This window comes from Pteropus medius, unplaced genomic scaffold, assembly GCF_902729225.1.
Source record: "Pteropus medius unplaced genomic scaffold, Ma_sr-lr_union100, whole genome shotgun sequence".
Lineage (NCBI taxonomy): Eukaryota > Metazoa > Chordata > Mammalia > Chiroptera > Pteropodidae > Pteropus > Pteropus medius.
In genome coordinates this window covers 6,965,581-6,986,847 of record NW_024342647.1, presented here as the reverse complement: position 1 = coordinate 6,986,847, position 21,267 = coordinate 6,965,581, and the positions used below count along the sequence as shown (strand labels likewise).

The 21,267-nt window shown below is 44.5% G+C and overlaps 1 protein-coding gene across 1 annotated transcript in view; it reads left to right on the top strand.

Moving 5' to 3' along the window:
* The window catches only part of RGS3 (regulator of G protein signaling 3), a 115,682-nt gene that overhangs the window by 746 nt on the left and 93,669 nt on the right, over nt 1-21,267 (top strand). The window contains 4 exon segments of the mRNA XM_039866859.1: nt 11,395-11,445; nt 13,897-13,955; nt 14,979-15,073; nt 16,038-16,106. Of these exon segments, the coding sequence (XP_039722793.1) occupies nt 11,395-11,445; nt 13,897-13,955; nt 14,979-15,073; nt 16,038-16,106 (274 nt within the window).

Sequence of the window (21,267 nt, the reverse complement as noted above, 5' to 3'; positions counted from 1 at the left end):
CCCCAACAGTCTAGGCAAACCCAGCCTTCCAAGTAGCCATACTAAAGATACAGCCCTCTACAGCTCTCCATTTGTTTCTTCTCGGGTTCTGCAACACCTTGTGAAGAGGGGGTTATATTTCCTCTGTGAAGACTTGAGATCTAGAGAGGGGAAGTACTCCTGGTGAGCCAGTTGCAGAGTCGGTACTTGAGCTGAAGCCTTTTGAAACGACCTGTCCAGTACATTTTTTTTTGAATTTGTATGCCATTTTATTTATGAAGGTTTGGGCAGTTACTGTAACATAACTGGACTTTGCCCAGATTTTGAAGACATAGCACCGAAGAGCTAGGCCCTCCCTGGGGTTCTGGCCCTCCTACTGTACCTCTGTCAGCACACTTGACTCTTCACAACCTGCCTTTTTCTCTAGGGGCAGGGAAGTAATGGGAAAGCAGTGTCCTGGCCTCTAGAAATGGCCTATGGTCTGGCATCCTGGAGTTCACTGGTCCAGTTGGTGGACGATAACAACGAGAGTAATTAACTAGGCACCATTGGTTGGGCCCTTACCATGTGCCGTGCCTTGTACCAAGTGCGTTACCTGCATTATCTCATTTAATTCTCCCAACACTTAGAGGCAGTGTTAACTCCTGTTAACTCTACTGGGATGTGGAACTGTACCAGACAAGGGAGGTATTTGGGATGGTCTGAGTTGGTGGGGCTGGAAAGAGTGTCAGGGAGCTGTGAGCCCCTGTTACCTTAGCCGTGTCCTGATTAAAAAATAAAAATATGTTTCATTGTTTTTTTTTCCTCTGTATTATCATGGTGAGATGTATTCATTGTTGAAAACTTAGTGAAAAGAAGGAAGTAAGAATCACCTGTAATCTGTAATTTGACTCCCAGAAAAGACCATTGTTGACATTTTGGTTTATATCCTTCCAGACTTATTTCTGTGTTTGTGTATGGGGGAATGTTGTGTCTAATTTGAACAAAATTGAGATCATATTGTAACTACAGTTTTATAAATTATAGCACTTCTTTTCCTTATTGTTATGATGTGACTATTTCCTATCAGTCTACATTCTTCTGTTGAATTAATTTCCCTGCCAGATCTGGGAAGTAGAGGGGCGTCCAGTATAGCAGGCAGTGGATACCCTGCCCAGCCATGGGTTGGATGGGTGTCAGGGAAGGTTGCTGCTTGAACCAGTGACATTGACTTGAGTATGCAGTGGGCAGGCAGGAATCTGGTGGGGTGGGGAGCCTCCTGCTCTTATGTATACAGTCACCTCTTAAATCTGAGGACATTGATTGACACTGGGAAAGTTCTTTCTTGTTTCTTGCATTAATTGTTTTCTTGACATATGCCGCCTCTCCTCCAGGCTGATGATTTTCTTCACACACTGAATGATCTTTGCTTGTCTCTTCATGAATGAAGATTCATATCAGTGGTTACCAACCGGGCCAATTATCAAAAGCACCTGGGAGCCTGTTAAAAACACAGATTCCTAGGATCTTCTCTCAGACATTATGGTTTAATAGGTCTGGGGTGGGACCTGAGAATCTAATTTTAAGAAACCACAGAACTATTTTGGCCATCAGGCAGGTTTGGAAACTTTGGTTTCAGAGTCAATTTTGACAGTCAACTCCCCTAATGAGAAGGGCTTTGCTAAGTTTTCTTCAGTTCACTGGTCTTTCCCCAGCATGGCAGGTAGCCTCTGGCCTTCAGCAGTGGGCTTTGTCCTGGTAGAACCAGATGAAGGTGCTGCCTACCTGATAGTTCCCTGAGCATAACCATTTAAATTTATTTTTATTTTTTATTTATTTATTTTCAATTATAGTTGGCATTCAATATTATATTAGTTTTAGGTGTATAGCATAGTGGGTAGACATTTATATAATTTACAAAGTGATCCCCCGATAAGCCTAGTACCCACCTGGTTCCATACGTAGTTACTACAATATCATTGACTATATTCCCTGTGCTGTATTTCACATCTCATGACTGTTTTGTAACCGCCACTTTGTACTTCTTAATCCCTTCACCTTTTTTACTCAGCCCGCTAACCCCCTTCCCTTCTGGCGACTATCAGTTTGTTCTCTGTGTCTGTGAGTTTGTTTCTGTTCTGATTGTCTTTTATTTTGTTTTTTAGATTCCACACCTAAGTGAAATCATATGTTTTTTGTTTTTCTCTGTCTGACTTATTTCACTTAGCGTAATATCCTCTAGGGTCATCCATGTTGTTGCAAATGGTAAGGTTTCATTCTTTTTTATGACTGAGTAATATTCCATTGTATATATGTACCACATCTTCTTTATCCAATTGTCTATTGATGGACACTTATGTTGCTTCCATATCTTGGCTATTGTATATGAAATGTTCTTACTTGTCACTTTTATAGCCTTTATTTTAAAGTCTATTTGATATAAGTATTGCTAAGACCAAACTTTTAAAGGGAGTTAAATTTCCAGCATCTCTGAAATGATGGAGACAAAATTGTTTTGACTACAATTCTTTTCAGGGAGAGTACTATATGGTATAAGTTGTGGTTTATGTATTGTGTGTGTGTGTGTGTGCACATTTGCGCATGAGTACAACCCCATACCCCCCAATAAGGGACATGTTCAAGTAACATTAGTTGGCCATACACTACCTTCTAAGGAGATGACCTGGCTTCAGCAGATGAGAGTATGTAAACTGAGGCTAGAACCCAACTACTCCAGAGGGATTTTTATTTATGAGAAATAATGTAATTTGAATAAGTCCTGGTAAGCGTATGTAAGTTTTTTTTCTTCAGGAAAAAAATTTCATTAGTATATTTGCTAACATGTTTTTTTTAAAATAGCTTTATTGAGATATAGTCACATACATACAATTCAGTCATTTAAACTGTACAATTGAATGGTTTTTAGTATATTGACAGAAAGTTTTGTAATTATTACCACAGTCAATTTTAGAACATTTTCATCACCCCAAAAGGAAACACTGTACTCCTTAACTTATTATCCCCAATTCTCAGTCTCCCCTTTTGGCTGATCCTAAATAATCACTAATCTACTTTCTGTCTCTATAAATATGCCTATTCTGGACATTTTATGTGAGTGGAATTATATATATATATTTTTTTGTGACTGGCTTCTTTTGCTTAGCATAATGTTTTTAAAGTTAGCTCATGTTGTGACATGTGTAACTCATGTTGTAACAATGAAGTGTCAGCACTTCATTTTTATTCATTTTATGAATAATATTTTATTATATAGATATACCACATTTTGTTTATCTACCCATTAGTTGATGGCCATTTGGATTGTTTCTGTCTTTTGGCTATTATGAATAATGCTCTGCTATGAACATTCATGTACAAGTTTTTGTGTGGACATATGTTTTCGATTCTTTGGCTATATACCTAGGAGTGGAATCACTAGGTCAAATGAGAACTCTAGGTTTAACTGTTTGAAGAACGGCCAAACTCTTTTCCAAAGTGGATGCACCATTTTACATTCCCATCAGCAGTGTATGCGGGTTTTTAGTTCATCAACACTTGCTGTTATCTGACTTTTTGATTCTAGCTTTCCTATGGGGGTAAAGTGGTACCTCATTGTGGTTTTGATTTAAATTTCTCTGATGATCAGTGACATTGGACATCTTTTCATGTGCTTATTGGCTATTTGTATATCTTCTTTGGAGAAAAGTTTATTCAGATTCTTTGCCCATTTTTAAGATCCTATGCATCATTTTTAAATTAGGCTATTTATCTTTTTATTGTTGAGTTTTACGTATTCTATATATATTCCAGTAACAAGTCCCTTATCAGATATATGATTTACAAATATTTTCTCTCAATCTCTGGGTTTTTTGATCCACTTTCTTGATAGTATTCTTTGAAGATCAAATGTTTTTATTTTGATAAAGTCCAAATTATTTCTTCTTTTGTTGCTTGTGCTCTTGGTGTCATATTTCAGCATCCATTGTCAAATCCATGAAGATTTACCTTTATGTTTTCTTCTAGGAGTTTCTTAGTTTTGACTCTTACATTTAGATCTCTGATCTATTTTGAGTTAACTTTTGTATATGATGTGAGGAAAGGGTCCAGTTTCAATCTTGTATGTGACTATGTAGTTGTCTTGGCATCATTTGTTGAAAATACTATTATGTCATCATTAAAAGATCTTGGCACCCTTCTCAAAAATTAATTGACCATGTATACATGAGTTAATTTCTGGACTCTTAATTCTATATGTCTTTTCTAAGGCCAATACCATACTGTTGCTTTGTAGCTTTGTAGTAGTTTTGAAATTGGGAAGTGTGACTTTAATTTTATTCTTCTTTTTCAAAATTGTTTTGGCTATCTTGGGTTCCTTGAGTTTCCATATGAATTTTAGGCATGATATTTTATATAGAAAATATACTCCCAAGTTCACAAAAACGTTTGATAAGTATTTAAAGAATATCTTCTTGACAGGATACCAACTTATTAGGTTACCTGAGGCAACATATTATTAACCTGCCCAGGACTTCTGGTCTGGGGCCAGGATGTAGTAAGTGGTCATGGGAGAGAACAGGTTGCCTTTCCTCCAAGGTGTCTGGGAGAGGAGGAGACAGGCAGGCTGGTCATGTTCTGAAGGCTGCAAATAGCTGTGGACATTGAATAATACAACCCTACTCTTTCTAGAACTGTTATTTCCAAATGAACCAGCAAGGTAAAGGCCATGGGGAGCAGCTGTGTGTGTAGGCTCTAGCGGAGTGCCTGGAATCTTTGGTTTGTCAGAGGAAAGTCAGGAAGATGTGGTTCTTCAGGCAGAGTAGACTAAGGAATGACATCAATATGCTGGGCATTTTCTGTTTGTTGTGGAAGTATAATGTTAGTCGGGGGCCCTTTCCCACTCTTTTCTCTGCCTCTCGATAGAGGCCACAGAAATTTTTTTAAAAATCCATTTTTCTGTAGTGAGAATGAAGCTTGGGAACAGATGCCAGCAGTGTGAAGGCAGGCCCTGAACTGGAGGCTCCTGCCAGCTGCTCACCTGCTGCTCTGAGCCTGAGACATTCCCTAGGCTTTACTGGGACATCCATCCAACTATTTCTCAAGAGCTCATCATTTGTTGGTCAGAGTCCGGAGCATTTACTGGCTTTTCTATCCTTTGGAGTCCATCTGCTTGGGAACGTTCAGAAATTCTATTTCTGGCCTTTTGATGGCCCTTTGTTTGCTTTTCCAATTCTGCTCTATATATTCTTTTTAAAAAACTTTTTTATTATGAAATATAACACACATACAGAAAAATGTCCCCCCAAATGATGTGCAGTTCAGTTATTTATCACAAAGCAAATACCTGTGTAACTATCAATGGGGTCAGAAATAGAAAGAACGTTGATAGTCTCCAGAAGCCTCATGTTTGAAGGTATGTAGCCTTTTTTTTCTTTTTATCATTCAGTTAAAAATATTTTCCAGTTTTCATAGTCATTTCTTTTTGACTCCATGGGTTATTTAGAAATATATTTATTAATTTCCAAATATTGGGACTTTTCTAGTAATATTTTTATTCCTTATCTTACATTTTGCTCAGAATACGTGCTCTGCATATTTTTGGTCCTTTGATAGCTCAGCACATAGTCAGTTTTTTATAAATGTTCTGTGTGTACTTGAAAAGATCACACAGTGATTGTGTGTAGTGTTCTTTGTATGTATCAGGTTTAGGTCGGGTTTGCTAATGTTGTTAAAATATTCTACATCCTTGCTGATTTTTATTCCCCATTTGTTCTATCAGTTACCGAGAGAGGTGTGTTAACATTCTCAGTGTGATTGCAAATTTGTCTGTTTCTCATTATAGTTCTGTCAGTTTTTCCTTTATGTGTTTGAAGCAGTATTAAGAGCACACAAATTTAGAATTATTATCTTTCTGGTGAATTAAGACTTTTATTATTATGAAGTCTTCTTTTATTGTTAGAAGTCTTTTTTATCTCTAATGGAGATAAATTCTGCTTTTACTGACATTCACCCGCCTAGCTTTCTTTTAGTTAATAATTGCGAGGCATAACTTTTTCCACCCTATTTCTTTCAGTCTTTTTGTTTCTTTACGTTGTATGTGGCTGTGTCTATTAGAAATGATAGGTACAGAGTTGTTTTTCTCCTTAATTTGGGCCTAAGATGATATCTTCCTTCAAAAAGATCTTTGTTTGCTTCTGTCAGGTGCTTGAGGTCACTTAGCAATCTGGGATAACCTTAATTAAATGTTAGGGATTGAGATTGTTTGAAGTTGAGCTGCAGTCCCTTGAGGAATTGTGTCTGATCATGGTTTACTCTGTTCCTAAGGAGCAACCCTTTAGGGTTCCAGCCCAAAAGGTAGAGGCTCAGAAGGACCTCACTTCTGCGCAGGCCCTAATCTCCACCTCCTGTTCAGAGAGAAACTCTGCTCAGCCTCTCAGCCTTTTGGTCACCACCTCTCTGGAGTTTTAAAACAACCCCCAGGAGAAAATTAGCTCAGGAAAACATTTAACTAAATTCCACGGACCTCCATTCCCCCACATCCTGCTTTATAGTTCCCCCCTGTCTCGTTACATCTCTAAGATGCTGCTTTTAAATATTTTGTCTAGTTTTTCTAGATTTCCTCAGTGGGTCTGTCATCCCAGAAATAAAAATCCTCTAATATGTTTTCTAATTTTCCTTCCTTCCTTCCTTCTTCCTTCCTTCCTTTCCTTCCTTCCTTCCTTCCTTCCTTCCTTCCTTCCTTCCGTCATTCTTCCTTCCTTCCTTCCTTCCTTCCTTCTTCCTTCCTTCCCACATTCAGTGGGAGTACCTTCTATTTTCCAGGTGCTAAACTGAGAACTAAGAGTTAGTTCTCGGTTTTATAACAGCCCTATCAGAACTGTATTATTATTATTCTTTCCATTGTACAGATGAGGGAACCAAACATGTAGTGATTAAGGATCATCGCTGGTGGAACCAGGATCCAAACCAAGTCTTACTGATTCCACAATCCACACTTCGCTCATAGTTCCATGCTTCTTCTCTTGTGTTTTACATATTAAACTTACTCTTCTAGAAAACTTTATCTGACCATGAAAAAAGTAACACAACTATAAAACATAATGAAAATAAATTATTGACTCCATTGTGTGGCTTAAAGCTACCTGCAAACACATAGTCGACATTCGTCATTGTAAAATAACATATTTAACTATGGAGAAAAAGTCTGCACTATGAAAAAGATAAGGAGGCTGAGTAATTTATAAAATGAGGTAAAACTGATAATTTGGAATTAAAATTACATCTGGCTTAAAATTAATTACAATACAATCTAAAGGAAAATTGTGAAAGGCAGAGTAATGTGAATTTTTATATCTTATAGTATTGCACACAAACATGTATAAAAAGAAAGTGTTTGCTCTGTAGGTGAAGCATTTTCAGGCACGTGCTTGGGTTAATATGGGACAATTCCAGATTTTGCAGTTTAGTGGTAAATAGTTTAAATCTATCAAAATTAAATCTATCAAAATCTATCAAAATTCTTTATTAAAAACCAAGGTTCTCAAAAGCAGATCTTCCATTTCCTTAGTCATAATACCGATTTACCTTAAAACGGTATTTTCTTAACAAATTCTAAAATTGAAAATTGCCTCAGAATTGATCAGATTGACGTCATCCTTCTGCAGAGGCAATATGGATTTGTATTAGTTCTACATTGCTTCATAACAAATTATCCCGATATCTATTGGCTTAAAAAACAAACATTTGTTATCTCACTGTTTCGGTGAGCCAGGAATTTGGGAATGGCTTAGTTTGGGTAGTTTTTGCTCAGGGTCTCTCACAGGGGTGCAGTCAGGATGCTAGCTGCCTTATAGATTGATGGCTAGAGCAGTCTATTCCTGGAAGGAACAACAGCTTGAGAAACCACAGTAATATCAGGTTTCACAGGAAGCAGAGAGTCAAATGAAAGGGGTTGAATTGAGCCATCATAATTTTTATCCTACCACAGCAGCTCCCTGCTTACTTTTGCTCTGCGGGTCTCCTTCTGCCAGTGGGCACCATCAAAAGCCAGGGTTGCTTCTCCGAAAACACCTCAAGATTCTCTCTCTTCAAAACAACAGGCATCTGAAATTCTCCAGGGCTACATCCCAAGAGCTATGTGGCTCCCAGCTCCCCAACAGGCTGCAGCCTGCCTACCATTTCTCCCTAGGAGGGCAGAGAGCGAAATCGACAAACATGCATAACCCTCACTGAGCCTCAATCAGGCTGCTCTGTGGGTGAAGCAGCTGGGGACCACAGTGGGGGGAAGTGCCTGGCACCTGGCTAGGCTCCCTCCTTCCCTCCTGCACTCACAGCTGGAGAGTCAGACTTGTCCCCACAAATGGAGGGAAAATCTACGAGTGCCGGTGGCTGGCTAGGCTTCATATAGACCCAGCCTCCTTTGTTCACTTAGCCTGAAATCATCCCCCTTCCTGTGACTTTCAACACATGACCTTTCTTAAATGGGAATTGCTTTTGGGTTGGACTGGGTTTTGACTTGACTTTCGCTTTATGCTAGCCAGACAATTTCCTCATAGGTGTATTCTCTGCACACCCTGGGGTGGCGTGGGGTCTTTCCAGGACACGTTCCTGCTGACCCGAGTCCAGTAATGGTGTGCAGCCCTGTCTTCTTGCTTCGTTTTCTGAGTATGTCTCTTCCTATGTCCTAAGAGTCAGAGTTCATCTTCCTGTGGTCCTCTGAGGAAGGACTGCCAAATTGAATTTCTTTAACCAACTCCCTTTGCCTCTGGGCCCAGGTCCCTGGTACACTCCTGCAGCTTCTCTGGGCACCTGTCACCACCACCCTTTGCAGACAAGAGTCCGTGCCCTACTGCAGCCCCATGAGAACTGGGAACATAGCCTCTCCAGTGCCCCCAAACAGCCAGACGAGGATGACTTCAGACCTTTTACCCTGAACGTTCTCGGGTACTCCCATAGGCCACACCCTCAGGCTGGGGAGAAAGTGAGGATATTGACAAGACCAGAGATTCGGGGGGCTTATGAGGAGCTTGATTAGCTGGTATCTATGGGGGGCCCGATTAGCTGGTACCCAGGGATTCAGCTGACCTCCCTTCTCCTGGTGGTTTATATCTCTAGACTTGGGGACATTTCTTGGCACCTGCCCTCTTTTGGCTTCCTTTTGGGTTCTCTAGCAAAGCTGTGGCACCTTGTCCTGTGCCTGATGGCTCCCCCGAACCCCAGGGCTGCATTGGCAGATGCAATGGTGCACATCAGAGGGCTGTGAGTATTCTAGGAGACTGGCTCAGTGCACAGGAAATGGTGCTGGAGTCAGGGCAGAGTTCTGGTCTTCAGTTCTGGCCTTGACCTCTGGGCCCAGGTCAAGTCACCTTCCATTGCTGGGCATGACTGCTTTGACTAACAAATGAAGAGGTTGGGCAAAATGATGGAATGGCCTAAGAGGGGAGGACAGGGGACAGGCGTGGCCAGGGTAAAGGTCTCGTTTTCCATCTTGCCCTCATCAGTGAGCCTGAGGACGGGCTGTGAAAGGGTGTGTCCTGCGCTGGGGCCTGCAGCCTGGCCTGCAGGGTTTGGTTTCTCTGCTGTAACGGGGTAAAGGGCACCTGGGCCCTCGCTGAGGAGTCTTGCTTGGCAGGGCCTGGAGGGGAGCCGCATGGAGCCGTGCAGACTAACCTGACCTCTGAGCCAGTCTTCACCCCGGGCCCATTCTCCACTCCAGTTTCGCTCTTGGCCTTGCCCACGCCCCTGTCCTAGCTGCCGCGTTGTGAGCTTTCTGGGGACAGGCACCAGGCTGTTCCCATCTGCCCTTCCTCACTCAGGGCTTGTGTGGGTGCCGGACAAGTGTATGTTTGTCAGATAGAATTAGTGACATTTGTGTTGGGAGATTTCTCGATCCTGATTTCTGGGAAACGGCCATTGTAGGTGGTAGATGATGTGCGGCACAGTCATTCCCATGGCTTTGGAAACCAAATGTGTTCAGGCCAGAGCTGGCTTTCTGGCTGATGTGCGGGTTGCTGCACTGGTCCCAATTTCAGAAAAAATGTTTCATGTTAAACATAGAGAGAGACTGGGTCGGTGACTGCTTGGCACTGTCTGTTTCCATCCTCCGTTTCACACTGGATGGGGCACAGTTTTTGTAGGAGGTTTCTCAGCCCCAAAGTGGTACTTGCTCAACCCTTGAGCTAATAACACCGTGGATTCTCCTGGCGCCTTTCATCCAAGGACCTCCTCGCCCTCCAGCGTTACCTGATCCCCACACAGCTCAGAGAGTACGATCACCCCTATTATTAGCTCCACCTCACAGCCATGGACGTTGTGGCTCTGAAATAGGACATTAGTTGGGTCTGGAACTGGAACAGGTCTCCCAGCTTCTGAGATCAGTGTCCTGGGCAGGAGAGCAGCAGGAATTTCTGATGGGTGGAGAGCTAGACTAGGGTTTGCTGGAGCCTGGATTGCTTGGGCTCGTAGCTTAAACACCCCAAAGTGCGAGGAGCAAGTGGTTGCCATGTCACAGTGGTTGGTGGACTGCAGCAAAGCTTCCTTCTCTTCTGTTCTCCAAACTGCGTCTAGCCTTCCTCTAACCAGCAGCAAAGCACAAGCCCCAGGCACCATCCCAGTTCCGTGGGGCATGTCCAGAGATGAACAGTTGAGATGATGAGGAATGTTGCACTGTGCCACGAGGAACAGTGGAAGGAGTGTGTAGACTCTGGTCTAGGGGAGAGATTTCAGACTGCCGGATGAGATCTAGTCAATGAAAGTTACTGAGAGGCCACTTTCGGCTCAATAAAGATGGAGCAGTGAACAATCAGAACTATGTCAAAAGCGAAAGGGCTCCCATTTGAAGGAGAGAGCTCCCCATCACTTGAGGTGATCAAGCAGAAGTGGATGACTGCTAGACAGAGCTGTCATGGATGGAGGAGATGTGAGGACTTTGCAGTTGATGTGTGGAGTCGCCGTAGGCTGGGCGGCCCCGCCCCACCCTCTCGCATTGTCTCCAGTGCGCGTCCACTAGATGGTTTGGGTTCAGTAGCTTTTTGAGGTTCCAGGAAGAATGTATTGGACTCAGAAGATTTTTCAACATGTCGTTGAGGAAGATGAGTGTGGTCTTCGGTCTTCTCTCTCCTCTGTCGATGCTGGAGGGCCACTGGGTATCTGTGAGGATGACCTGGTGTTTTGTTTTGGGCTGCATTGTAAAGTAATGAGCTCCCCATCGCCAGAGGGATGTAAGCCTAGGCTGGAGAACTACTACTGAAGATATTATAGAAGAGACTCCTGATATGTTGAGGAGGCTGAACTAGATGGCTTCTGAGCTCCCTTCCAACCCAGAGACTGCCTGATTCTTTGAATCTCTTCACATGAACCAAGAGGATTCCCATCACCATTATTCCACTTTTCACCCAACCAGGAGAGGAGGTGAAGTTGTTTCTGTTCTTGTCTCCTTAGGTCAGCTGAAGCTGTCGATCGATGCCCAGGACCGGGTTCTGCTTCTCCACAGTGAGTATGGCTGTGTGCCAGGCCTATCAGGAAAGGGATGGGCCGCTCAGCTTCCCTCCTGGAGATGGTGTTACCATGGGCCATGGCTTCTTCTCTCATCTTTTTATAGTGTCCTGTTATGTGTCCATCGAAAAGAAGAGGGTATTCACTTGAGACTCTTTCTAGGGATACCTCCCTGGTCCTGCTCCTGACGTGATTGAGTCCACACAGTGGGCCATTCCTCCCCCGCAGGCTAGAACTGTTCCTGGCTCCAGTGAAGCAGGGCCACAGGAGACTTCTCGATCCTCCCTCTCTGATACTTTACTGCCGAGTGACCTTAGGCAAGCTCAGTACCTATCTTGTGGGCTGTTATAAGGATTAAAGGAGTTAATATTTGTAAAACACTTGGGACAGTACCCGGCATGTAGTGAGCTGTATTTTAGTGTTTGTCAAATAAGATAGAAAGCTGTAAATTCCAAAAAAGTGATGGAGAAACAGGCCTGAACCAGGCAGAAGGGAGCAGGAAGGATGGACATTCCGTGCAGGGAGAGCAGCATGTGCAAAGGCCCCGGGAGTCAGAGAGAACATGATGCATTTGAAGAACGGTCTAACATGACTGGGGCACAGCACAAGATGGGTGGAGGGGTAACCTGGGGCCAGGTGATCAAGGTCCTCTGGTGCCACACTTTACCTGTCCATTTATCCATTTGTTCAGCCTTCTATCCACCACACCAATAGTCGCCGAGCATCTGTCATGTGCCCCGCTGCCAGGACTCCTCTCTTTGGCCGCAAAGGCCCTGCCTATCTCTCTGGCCTCCCTGTCTCTTGCCACTAAAGACACTCCTCACCCCCTGTTCTATCCAGTTACGTGTACCTCCTGCCCCTTGAAGGCATCACGCTTGCTCATGCCTCCGTGCCTGTGCACCCTCTGGTCCTTGTGTCTGGAATAGTTTGCCTTCTTTTTGAAGTCCTTTTGAAAAATAAGTCTCCCTCCCTCTGATTTTACAAGAACCATGCCTGCCTTCATCATTAAGACTCAGGACGGAAGGCTCATTTTGCCTCATGTTTTTCCTTCTAGGAATCACCCCCTGACCTACCTGCCTAGGCTGTTTGTTGCTTCTTCCTCCATGTCTTCATCACAGCCCTGACTACACTGTGTCACCCTGATCTGTCCAGGGTCTTTTCTTCCCCACTAGAACGGGAGTGCATCCCCTGAGAGCCAGGGAGACCCTGGGCTCATCAGGCCTGGATTCTGCCCTCAGAGACCACGCCCTCAAGGGGAAGCACGTGCCAGGAACAGTAACTAGGATACCAGGCAGCTAGACCAGCAGGCGCCTGAGGTCCTGTGGTCCTGGCCTTGGGGGGCCCAAGGTGAAGTTCCCAAGGACCAACAGAGCGGGGTTCTTTGCCCGCCAGAGCCTGACTCCAGCTGTGCAAACAGTTTTTGCAAAATGCATGTTGGCCTCCACCACTCCATTTGTCCTGCACAGTTTTCTTTGGCTTCGCCCCAGTCTGAGGACTTCATCCCATCCAGCCTGTTCCTCTCTCTCCTTTGCTTTCCCGGCCTTACGACACAGACTACAGGAGCTCCATCGAAGCCAAACCCCAGGGCTCTATAAAACTACACATGAAAGAAAATAGAAAAGAGGCTCAGTTTCTGTAAGGTCTGCTGTCTGATTTCTGCAGACTTCAGGCAAATGGGCCACGCTTGCCTTCATGACCAGACCTGCAACCCACCCCCACCTATCCCTTGCCTTTATTTATCATTCTTTTCTTTAACCACACTTTGTTGAGCAGTTATTTGTTTGCCAGGTTGTCTACTAATCACTTTCGACACATTATCTCATTTAATTAGCACAAGTACCCTGCGAAGTGGATGTTATTATCACAAATCCATTTTAAAAATTGCAAATTCAGTCTCAGAGAGGCAAAGGGACTTGCTCTGGCTCGTGTGGCCAGTTAGTGTAGGGGTGGGATTCATGCTTGTGTCTGTCTACCTCTGGACACAAGCTTTTTGCCTCCTGTGCTATACTGTTTGTCAGTGACAGCACAGGTTACTGTGCAGGGTACGTTCTCTGGCCTGGCCCTTCCATTCCCAGGAGATAATCTTGTGTGATGGAAAGAACACTGGCCTGGGAGTCAATGGACATGGATCAAAACCCAGCTCTGTCAATCCATTGCTCTGTGACTTTGGATGAGTTTCTTACTGTCTTTGGGCCCCCCTCATAACCTCATCTTCCTCGTTAAATGAGAGGTCAGACTCAATAAATTTTATGTTCTCTTACAGCTGTTAAGATTCAGGGGATTGACTATACCTTATGATGCCTTGGCGAGGGTGCTGCCTGAGTGTGGGAGATGGTGGGAGTGGACTAGACCAGAGAGGGGTCAATATCCAATGGTGCTTATGCAGATTAAAGGCCTGGTAATAATCTTTCCCACCCGCCGACCCCAACATTTTAATTCTCTGTTTAGTCATAGAATGCAAAGGCCTGATGAGCAAACACCCCGGCATCTGTGATCCCTACGTGAAGGTAGATGATGAACTGGAGGTGGGGTGGGTATGGGTGGGGTGGGTTGGGATGAGGGGCCATGTCACTGAACTGAGAGTCCCAAGATCCTAGCAATCTGTCGGCCTGAGGCCATTTCCGGTGATAGTGACCACCTCATCCTTTGGCCAGTAGTTACTTATTAGGCCCAGGGATGAGGCCCTGAGCTAGGATAGACCCCTTCTTTTAGCCTGGCTTGGTCTTTAGGAATCTTACGGATGATGTTGGTCATCCACATAGGTGAGCATCATGAGTGTGTGGATGGTGTAAATCCGCAGATAATCCCAGTTCCTCTCATGACAAACAATACCTTCACCCCTCTCCTCCCCCAAACTAGAGGCAGGATGTCCAGGTTTGAGTGGCAGAGTAGAGGAGTGTCCCTGAGGACTCGAAGATCCGGCAGAGGCCCCATGGATCAGGCGCCTACCTCCAGCCAGAACCAAAGGCCAGGCATGCAGAGTGTGGCAGTCGGGTTGCCAGGCCCTGATGCATCCCCCTTCCCAAAGCCCCCGGGCTGTCAGAGGTCCCTGTGGGCAAGGACTTGGTCAGAGCAGGGTGGGAGCCTGAGGCAGGGGACAAATGCACTAGGGTGAGAGCATGGATTGGGGGCCTTGGCAGAGGCTGACCTAGAGCCTCTTGTGAAGGGAGCACTCAGCAGCTGCTGGGAACTTAGAAGAGAGGAGACCTGTGCTTTGCGAGTAACCTCTGTGCTTGGAGGAAGAATAGAGATGGTCAGGTTGTACCCATCTCTGGCTCAGCCGGTGACTACCTTCTTGGTCCTACCTACTAAGGGGCCCTGTCCTGGCATCTGACTCCAACGCCTCTGGCCTGGGGCTTCTCCTTCTTTCCCAGCATCTGACTAAGGACTCCACCCTGTCCTGTGCAGAGGCTGGTGTGAAGGACACCCGGAAAGACTTCAACTTAGAGATGAGCAGAGTCAGCCTCTGGGCTTATTTAACAACCTAGCCACGAGTAATCATCTAAATGCTTACTCTTCTCCAATTCAAGATTTCTTTGATCCCTGAAGATAATCGACTACACCATCAGAAGACGCAGACCATTCCAAACTGCAGAGACCCAGTCTTCCACGAGCACTTCTTCTTGTAAGTCTGGTGCCAGAGGAGAGGGAAGGAGTGTTTATCTGGAAACAGCTCTGTTTGCCAAGTCTAGTAACTAGATCTAAGCAGAAAAACAGTGACTTCTAAAGGATGTCTTTGTTTTCTCATTCACTTGTGTCCTTGCATCCCTGGCACCCTTCCCAGTGGTGAGGTCCACAGAGATAAGGTCTCACTTGGCTGGTTCTCATAACTGAAGTGCCCAGCCTGAGGCTGGCAGCCCCTGAGCAGTAGGCAATTTCCCACTGTGCCTCAGGCCAAGCAATCTCTAGCTGAAGGAATTTCCAAGCTGAGGAATGTTTTGCCTCCCTGCCTGTCTCTCACCCCCGTTTAAATACTTGCTAACCTCTCTGAGTCCTGGCTTTTTTATTTGTAAAATGTGGCTAATAATAGTGCCAACCCGGGAGAGCTGAGGTGTAAATGAGACACCTAATGTCAGCTGTTGTTGTTGTTATTATTATTACTATTTCTTTCCTCCATCCCTGAACTCTGGAGCCAGTGCGAAGGTAATGGACATTTTATATTTTCCCATTAGTGAAAATTTTTATTTTGTTGTTTTTCAAACTATACAAGGCAATAATGGAAAATACAGATAAGCAAAGAGAAGAAAAAACACCTTTAGCCCTACTACTCACTGATATGCCTTGGTTTATTTCTTTTCAGATCTCTGAATTTGTGTGTGTGTGTGTGTGTGTGTGTGTGTGTGTGTGTAGAAAAATGGAATTATTATATAATGTTGTACGGTAACCTCCCTTTTGTCCTTAACAACATAATGTGTACTCTTTTATGTGTCAATACTCACCTCCCATGCTATTTGTGCTTGAGTTTTTTAACCACCTCCTTATGGTTGGATGTATAGGTTATTTCCAAATTTCGTAATTATGTCAGACACTGTGGGTCTGGCCTAGCGCTTGGCCCTATAAACACTCCGACCATCTGGTTTGCTTTGCAGTCCTGTCCAAGAAGAAGATGAACAGAAACGCCTCCTGGTCACTGTGTGGAACAGGGCAGGTGACTCCAGGTGAGCGGAGCTGCTGAGCAGGAGGAGAGATCATGCTCTGGGCCTGTGGGTGGCAGTCAGGCAGCCAGCACATAGCACAACCATGAGCGGCAGTGGCAATGCTAAGTTTGCTACTCCCTGAGACCCTGTCACTCTTGATGATGCCAAGGATTGTGTTATCAAGGAGCATTTGTTGAGCAAGACGCTGCGTTGGCCACGGGGATGCCAACCAGCCTGCATGTGAGTTCTGCTCTCATGGCACCTACTTTCAGGAAGGGACACCAGACGCTGCTGGGAGACAAATTACAGTAACAACGCACGTAGGCTCAGTCCCACAGTAGTAGAAACGCCATGAAAAGTGGGCCCACTTCTCTCTTAATCACCACCGTACCCAGTGCCTAACACAGAGATGTTTAGCGAGTATTGGTTCAATGAATACAAGAACGAAAATGAGTAACAGGGCAGCACACGTGTAAGAGGGAAAGTTCGTTGTTGGCTAAGGTAATCAAGGAAGCCTTCATGCAGAAAGGAGGATTTTGAACTTGGGGCGGAGATCGAGAATAAGACAAGGAGAGAAGGTTAGAAAGGACATTCCAGGCAGTGCATAGTATGAGCACAGGCGAGGGAGCAGGAATATTCCTGGCGGGCTCAGACTGCCATAAGGAGACCAGTATAGGAGGTGCGGAAGTTTTGTGTGGGAGAATCCAAATGGCCTGATCTTGCAGGCAGCCCAGACACAGGAGGCCAGCTGTGGTCATTACTAATGGCATTTAACACAGGGCAGGGGAGGAGAGCTAGGCAGGTGAGGGCGAGGATTAGCTAGCTGCTAAGGAAAGGGGGTAAAAGCACTTGACTGATGGCCATGGCACTTGACTATGAGCAGCAGGGGCTCATTTACCTGGTGTAGCTCAAGAAATGTGAGAGACTCTGTGGCCGTTAATATTTGTCAAGCAATCATCGAGCCAAATAGTGACTGAAAAAGGGTCTAGGTAAACGAAAATCAACTCACTAGTTTAGACCTAGAGAATATTTTTGGGTTGAATGCTTTTTAATACCCTAAATTTTATAGCTACTATGCTTTTTAAAGTTGAGCCTTATTCAACTTTCATAATGAAGGATTTGTCTTTTGATAGAGCATCTACTTTTTATAATGGAATGGTGCTTATAGTTCTGTAAACCTCACTGATTGAGCTGCCATTTCCCGGGTGCCAGTGTGGCAACGTCATTATAAGTGCTGGGGACACGTAGGGTCAATGAGAGACTGTCCTCCTCTTGCTAGGATCACTGATAGAGACTTGGGGGTATGGGTGAGGAGGAGGATGTCACGTTGATAATTGGAGCAACAATTTACCTGGTGTTGACGCAAGCCAGGTGTTAACAGTGGATTATCTCATTTAATTCTTAAAACAGCTCTAAGAGGAGTATGTTTTTGTCTTAAGTTTTTAAAAAAAGAAGACTGAAGCTAAGAAAGGAGTAACTTGCCCAAGGTCACACAGCTAGTGAAGAGTAGAGCCGGAAAGGGAACCCAGGCAGTTCGACCCCAGAGTCCCCACTCTCAAAACTGTATTGCCTCCTGGATGTGCAAGTAAAAAGACAGAAGAAAGAACCAGTAGAGTGTAGAAGGCAGGGCAGGGCAGAAGTGGGGAGGGATCTGCAAACTTTCTGGTGTTGGTGGAGGGTCAAGTATGAAGTAGGGACTGGCTAGGGATAAGATAAAGAAGTTGGTATAAGCCCAGTCTGATTATTCTGTAGGTTTTCTTTGGACTGTGGGTTTTCTTCTAAGGGCCAATGGTCGTCAGTCCTGGGTATGCATTAGAATCATCCAGGGTGCTTGGAAGGAACACAGGTTCCCAGGTGCCATATCCGAATCTTCACGGGCAGGGCCTAGGAATCTGCATTTACACAATTCTCGGGGTGAACCTCATGGAGCCAGCTGGTGTTTGGGAATTTGGCGATGGGGAGATGCTGAAGGGTGTTGAGTAAGAACATGACAGACGTGTATTCTAGATCTATCATTCTGTTAGGTCTTTGAAACGTTGGGGAGGAGCTAGGAGACTCTTGGTGATCTGTGAGAAAGATGATTTAGGGTTAGAGAAAAGGGAAAGAGACCCAGGACATATTCAGGAGATTCAATCAAAAGTACTGAGCAGTAATTTAGCTGTGAGAGCAGTGGGAGAAGTCGAGGATAACTCCTGGGATTAGATGGTGTCCCTTACAAAGCCACAGTGTCTTGGAGGGGAGGAGAAACCAGCTCTGGATACTGCGAGATGGAGCTACCTGGAAAACAGCCAGGGGCGAACTGTGAGGAGATCTGTCTTTGTTGACCTGGAGCTCAGGGGAGAGAGAGGTCTGTGGGAACCATGACCGCCAAGGCAGTGGGTGAAATTCTGAGCAGGTAAGACTGCCCAGGAACACAGCAGGTGCCAAGGACTAAGGGTCAGAATCTTGTCTCGAAGGGAAAGCTCTGAAGGAGCCAGAGGAGTGTCAGAGAAACAGCTGGCCAGCCTGCCGGGTGGAGACAAGGAGTGGAGCAGGTGCCGTAGGCAGACACCAAACTGGGAGCTTCCACTTGCCCCGCTGTGATCGCCCTTCTGCTAGACCAGAGCAAGCTGAGAGAGCTGCTCGAGGAGAAGCCAACAATGCAGTTCAAGGTTTTTGGGAAAGAAAGTGAAGCCAGGGAGAATGAGTCAGCGCCCCGCGAGGCCGTGTGACAGAGGCAGTGAGTGTCTCCACTTGTTGCCTATTTTGGGAAAGTGAGATTCCTTATTAAACAAAACACAGCCGAACTCGTGGTCACAGTCCCAACCTAAAGCTCCAGAGGGACAGAGCAGGCTTAGACAGGCCTACTTTCAGAACAGAGGGCCCTGTCTAAGCTGCCAGCACCACAGAGACCAGCTCAGCCGGTGAGAGACGCAGTATTGATCCATCATCTCTGACTGAACAAGCCTCTGAGCTGAAGGAGGCAGACAGAGAGATTGAGGGGAACTTCTGTCTTGCTCAATGCTTTCAAATCAAATTGTGTTTCTCTGACGGATGGACATTCAACTTATTCACATGAAAGACAATTAGGGAAGGAAGGAAACAAACATTTATTGAACTCTTCTTTATGCCAAGCACTTTACATACATTATCTCATTTAATTCTCATAACAACTCTGAGAGGTAGGAATTATTATTGTCCCTCTCTTCAGAGAAGAGGAAACTGAAGCTCACGAAAGCCCAGGAACTTGCCTGAGCTTATATAAAAGCTCATATTTATTAAGCACTTACTGTCCACTATGTGTAGGCATTAAGCATATTTCATTCACGATCTAATTTAATCCTCATGAAACTATATAAAGTAGGAATTACTATTATCGCTCTTTTACAGGTGAGGAAACAGAGGCACAGAGAGGTTAAGTAACTTGCCCATGGTAACACAGCAGGACACAGTGGAAACTAGATGCAAATCAAGGCAGTCTGGCACCAAAGTCGCATACTTGTAATCACATCACAGTACACTTGACCATCTCATACGGGTGAGAAATGACTCCAAACCATATTCTTTCTGTGTCAGTACACGTGTTCCTCAGGCCTCAGACTACTTCCCAGAGCATTTCTAATGTAGTTTTATATAAGTCATCCAGCTGAATATGTGGCAGTAACATTTTGAAACTGCTGGGAGATAGAAAGGAAGAATCTGTTTCATGAATTCTCTTGACCCTTTCAGTGATGGCTATAAACTTGTCTTAGGAAAGCAAGATGATCTGCAAAGAAGTTCTGGGGAAGGGCTGGATCATTTCAACTCGTCATGGTGATCATGGTAGGAGCTGAGGAGAACTGGGCTCAGAGCAGTTGATTTTGGCTTAGCTCTGACTCTCTGTGAGACCATCAATAAGTCCCTTCCCTGCGCTGGGCCTCAGTTTCCTCATCTGTAAAATGCACTGACCTCTAAGGTTACTTTCAGCTTTAAGATTCTATAGTTGTTAAGAAATTATAGACATTTTCAAACGTATGGAAAGGTAGCAAATGTATAATAAACCCTCATATACTTGTAGTCTAGCTTAATCAATTATCAATATTTGGCCAATCTTATTTCATCTATGTCCCCACCCACTTTCCTCTTCCTCAGCGGATTATTTTTAAGAAAATCCCAGACATCATCTCATCTCATCTCATCTCATCTCTATATCTCTATAAAAGATGGCTTAAAAAAACAACCGCAATGCCATTATCACATTTAAAAATTAACAGTAATTCCTTAATATCACTGACTATGGAACCGAGCTATTTAAAAGTTTCGTCTGATAATATGGCGAAAGCTAAACTGAAGCTTCTGGTGTCAGTCATAGTGTTTTCAGAACTTGTGGCCAGAGAACAATCTTAGAATTATAATGTTATGCACCAAGTTAAAAAACAACAACCACAACACACACATAATATGCTGACAGTACCTACATTTGTGGAGCATCTGCTTGCTACGTGTCACACACTGTCCTGGGTATTCTCAGTGTACCGCTCTCTCTCTCATAACCAAGTAGAGTGCCGTAACGTTAGAAAGTTTGTGACTAGAGATGGCAACTGAACCTAAGGAAAGGAAAACTGAGTGGAAAAATGCGTTCAATTTATTTTAAGCCGTCAAATTAAAAATAAATGGCGATAAAATGCAGTAACCCTGGAACAGGAATGGTTTAAAGTCCCTGAGAGAGAGAATTAAAGGGCATTCCCTCAAAATAATGCCTTTTCTTTTTGCACTGTGTCTCCTGCTTTATGCTTAAAAGTAAAGTGAGCCTAGTACTGTTCCCCATGAAGCCTTACCTCTGAGCCTTTGTACTGGCTGTTCCCCCTGCTTGAAATGCTCTTCCTCTCGTTCTCTCTGGCTTAACTCTTCAGGCCTTCCTCAAGCACTTTGGCCCTACGCTACCTCTTGCTTCCCTGAGCTTTCAGCATTTGTTGCCTGCACTGTTCATCTGTCAATCTCACCCTGTCTAGTGACATCGCCTGTATTGCTGTCTCGAACTGCTATTTAAATTCCTGCATGTTTATCTTGTTTCCTTAATGCTGGGCTCCTTGCCCAGTGCCTGCCAACCATGGGCATGATGGATTCATCCATTTGTCAAGCCTTCACTGAGTGCACCAAGCCCTGAGCTCAGGTTTCGGCATTCAGAAGTAACCAAGGCTTAGCCCCTGAGGCTTTGTGCCTA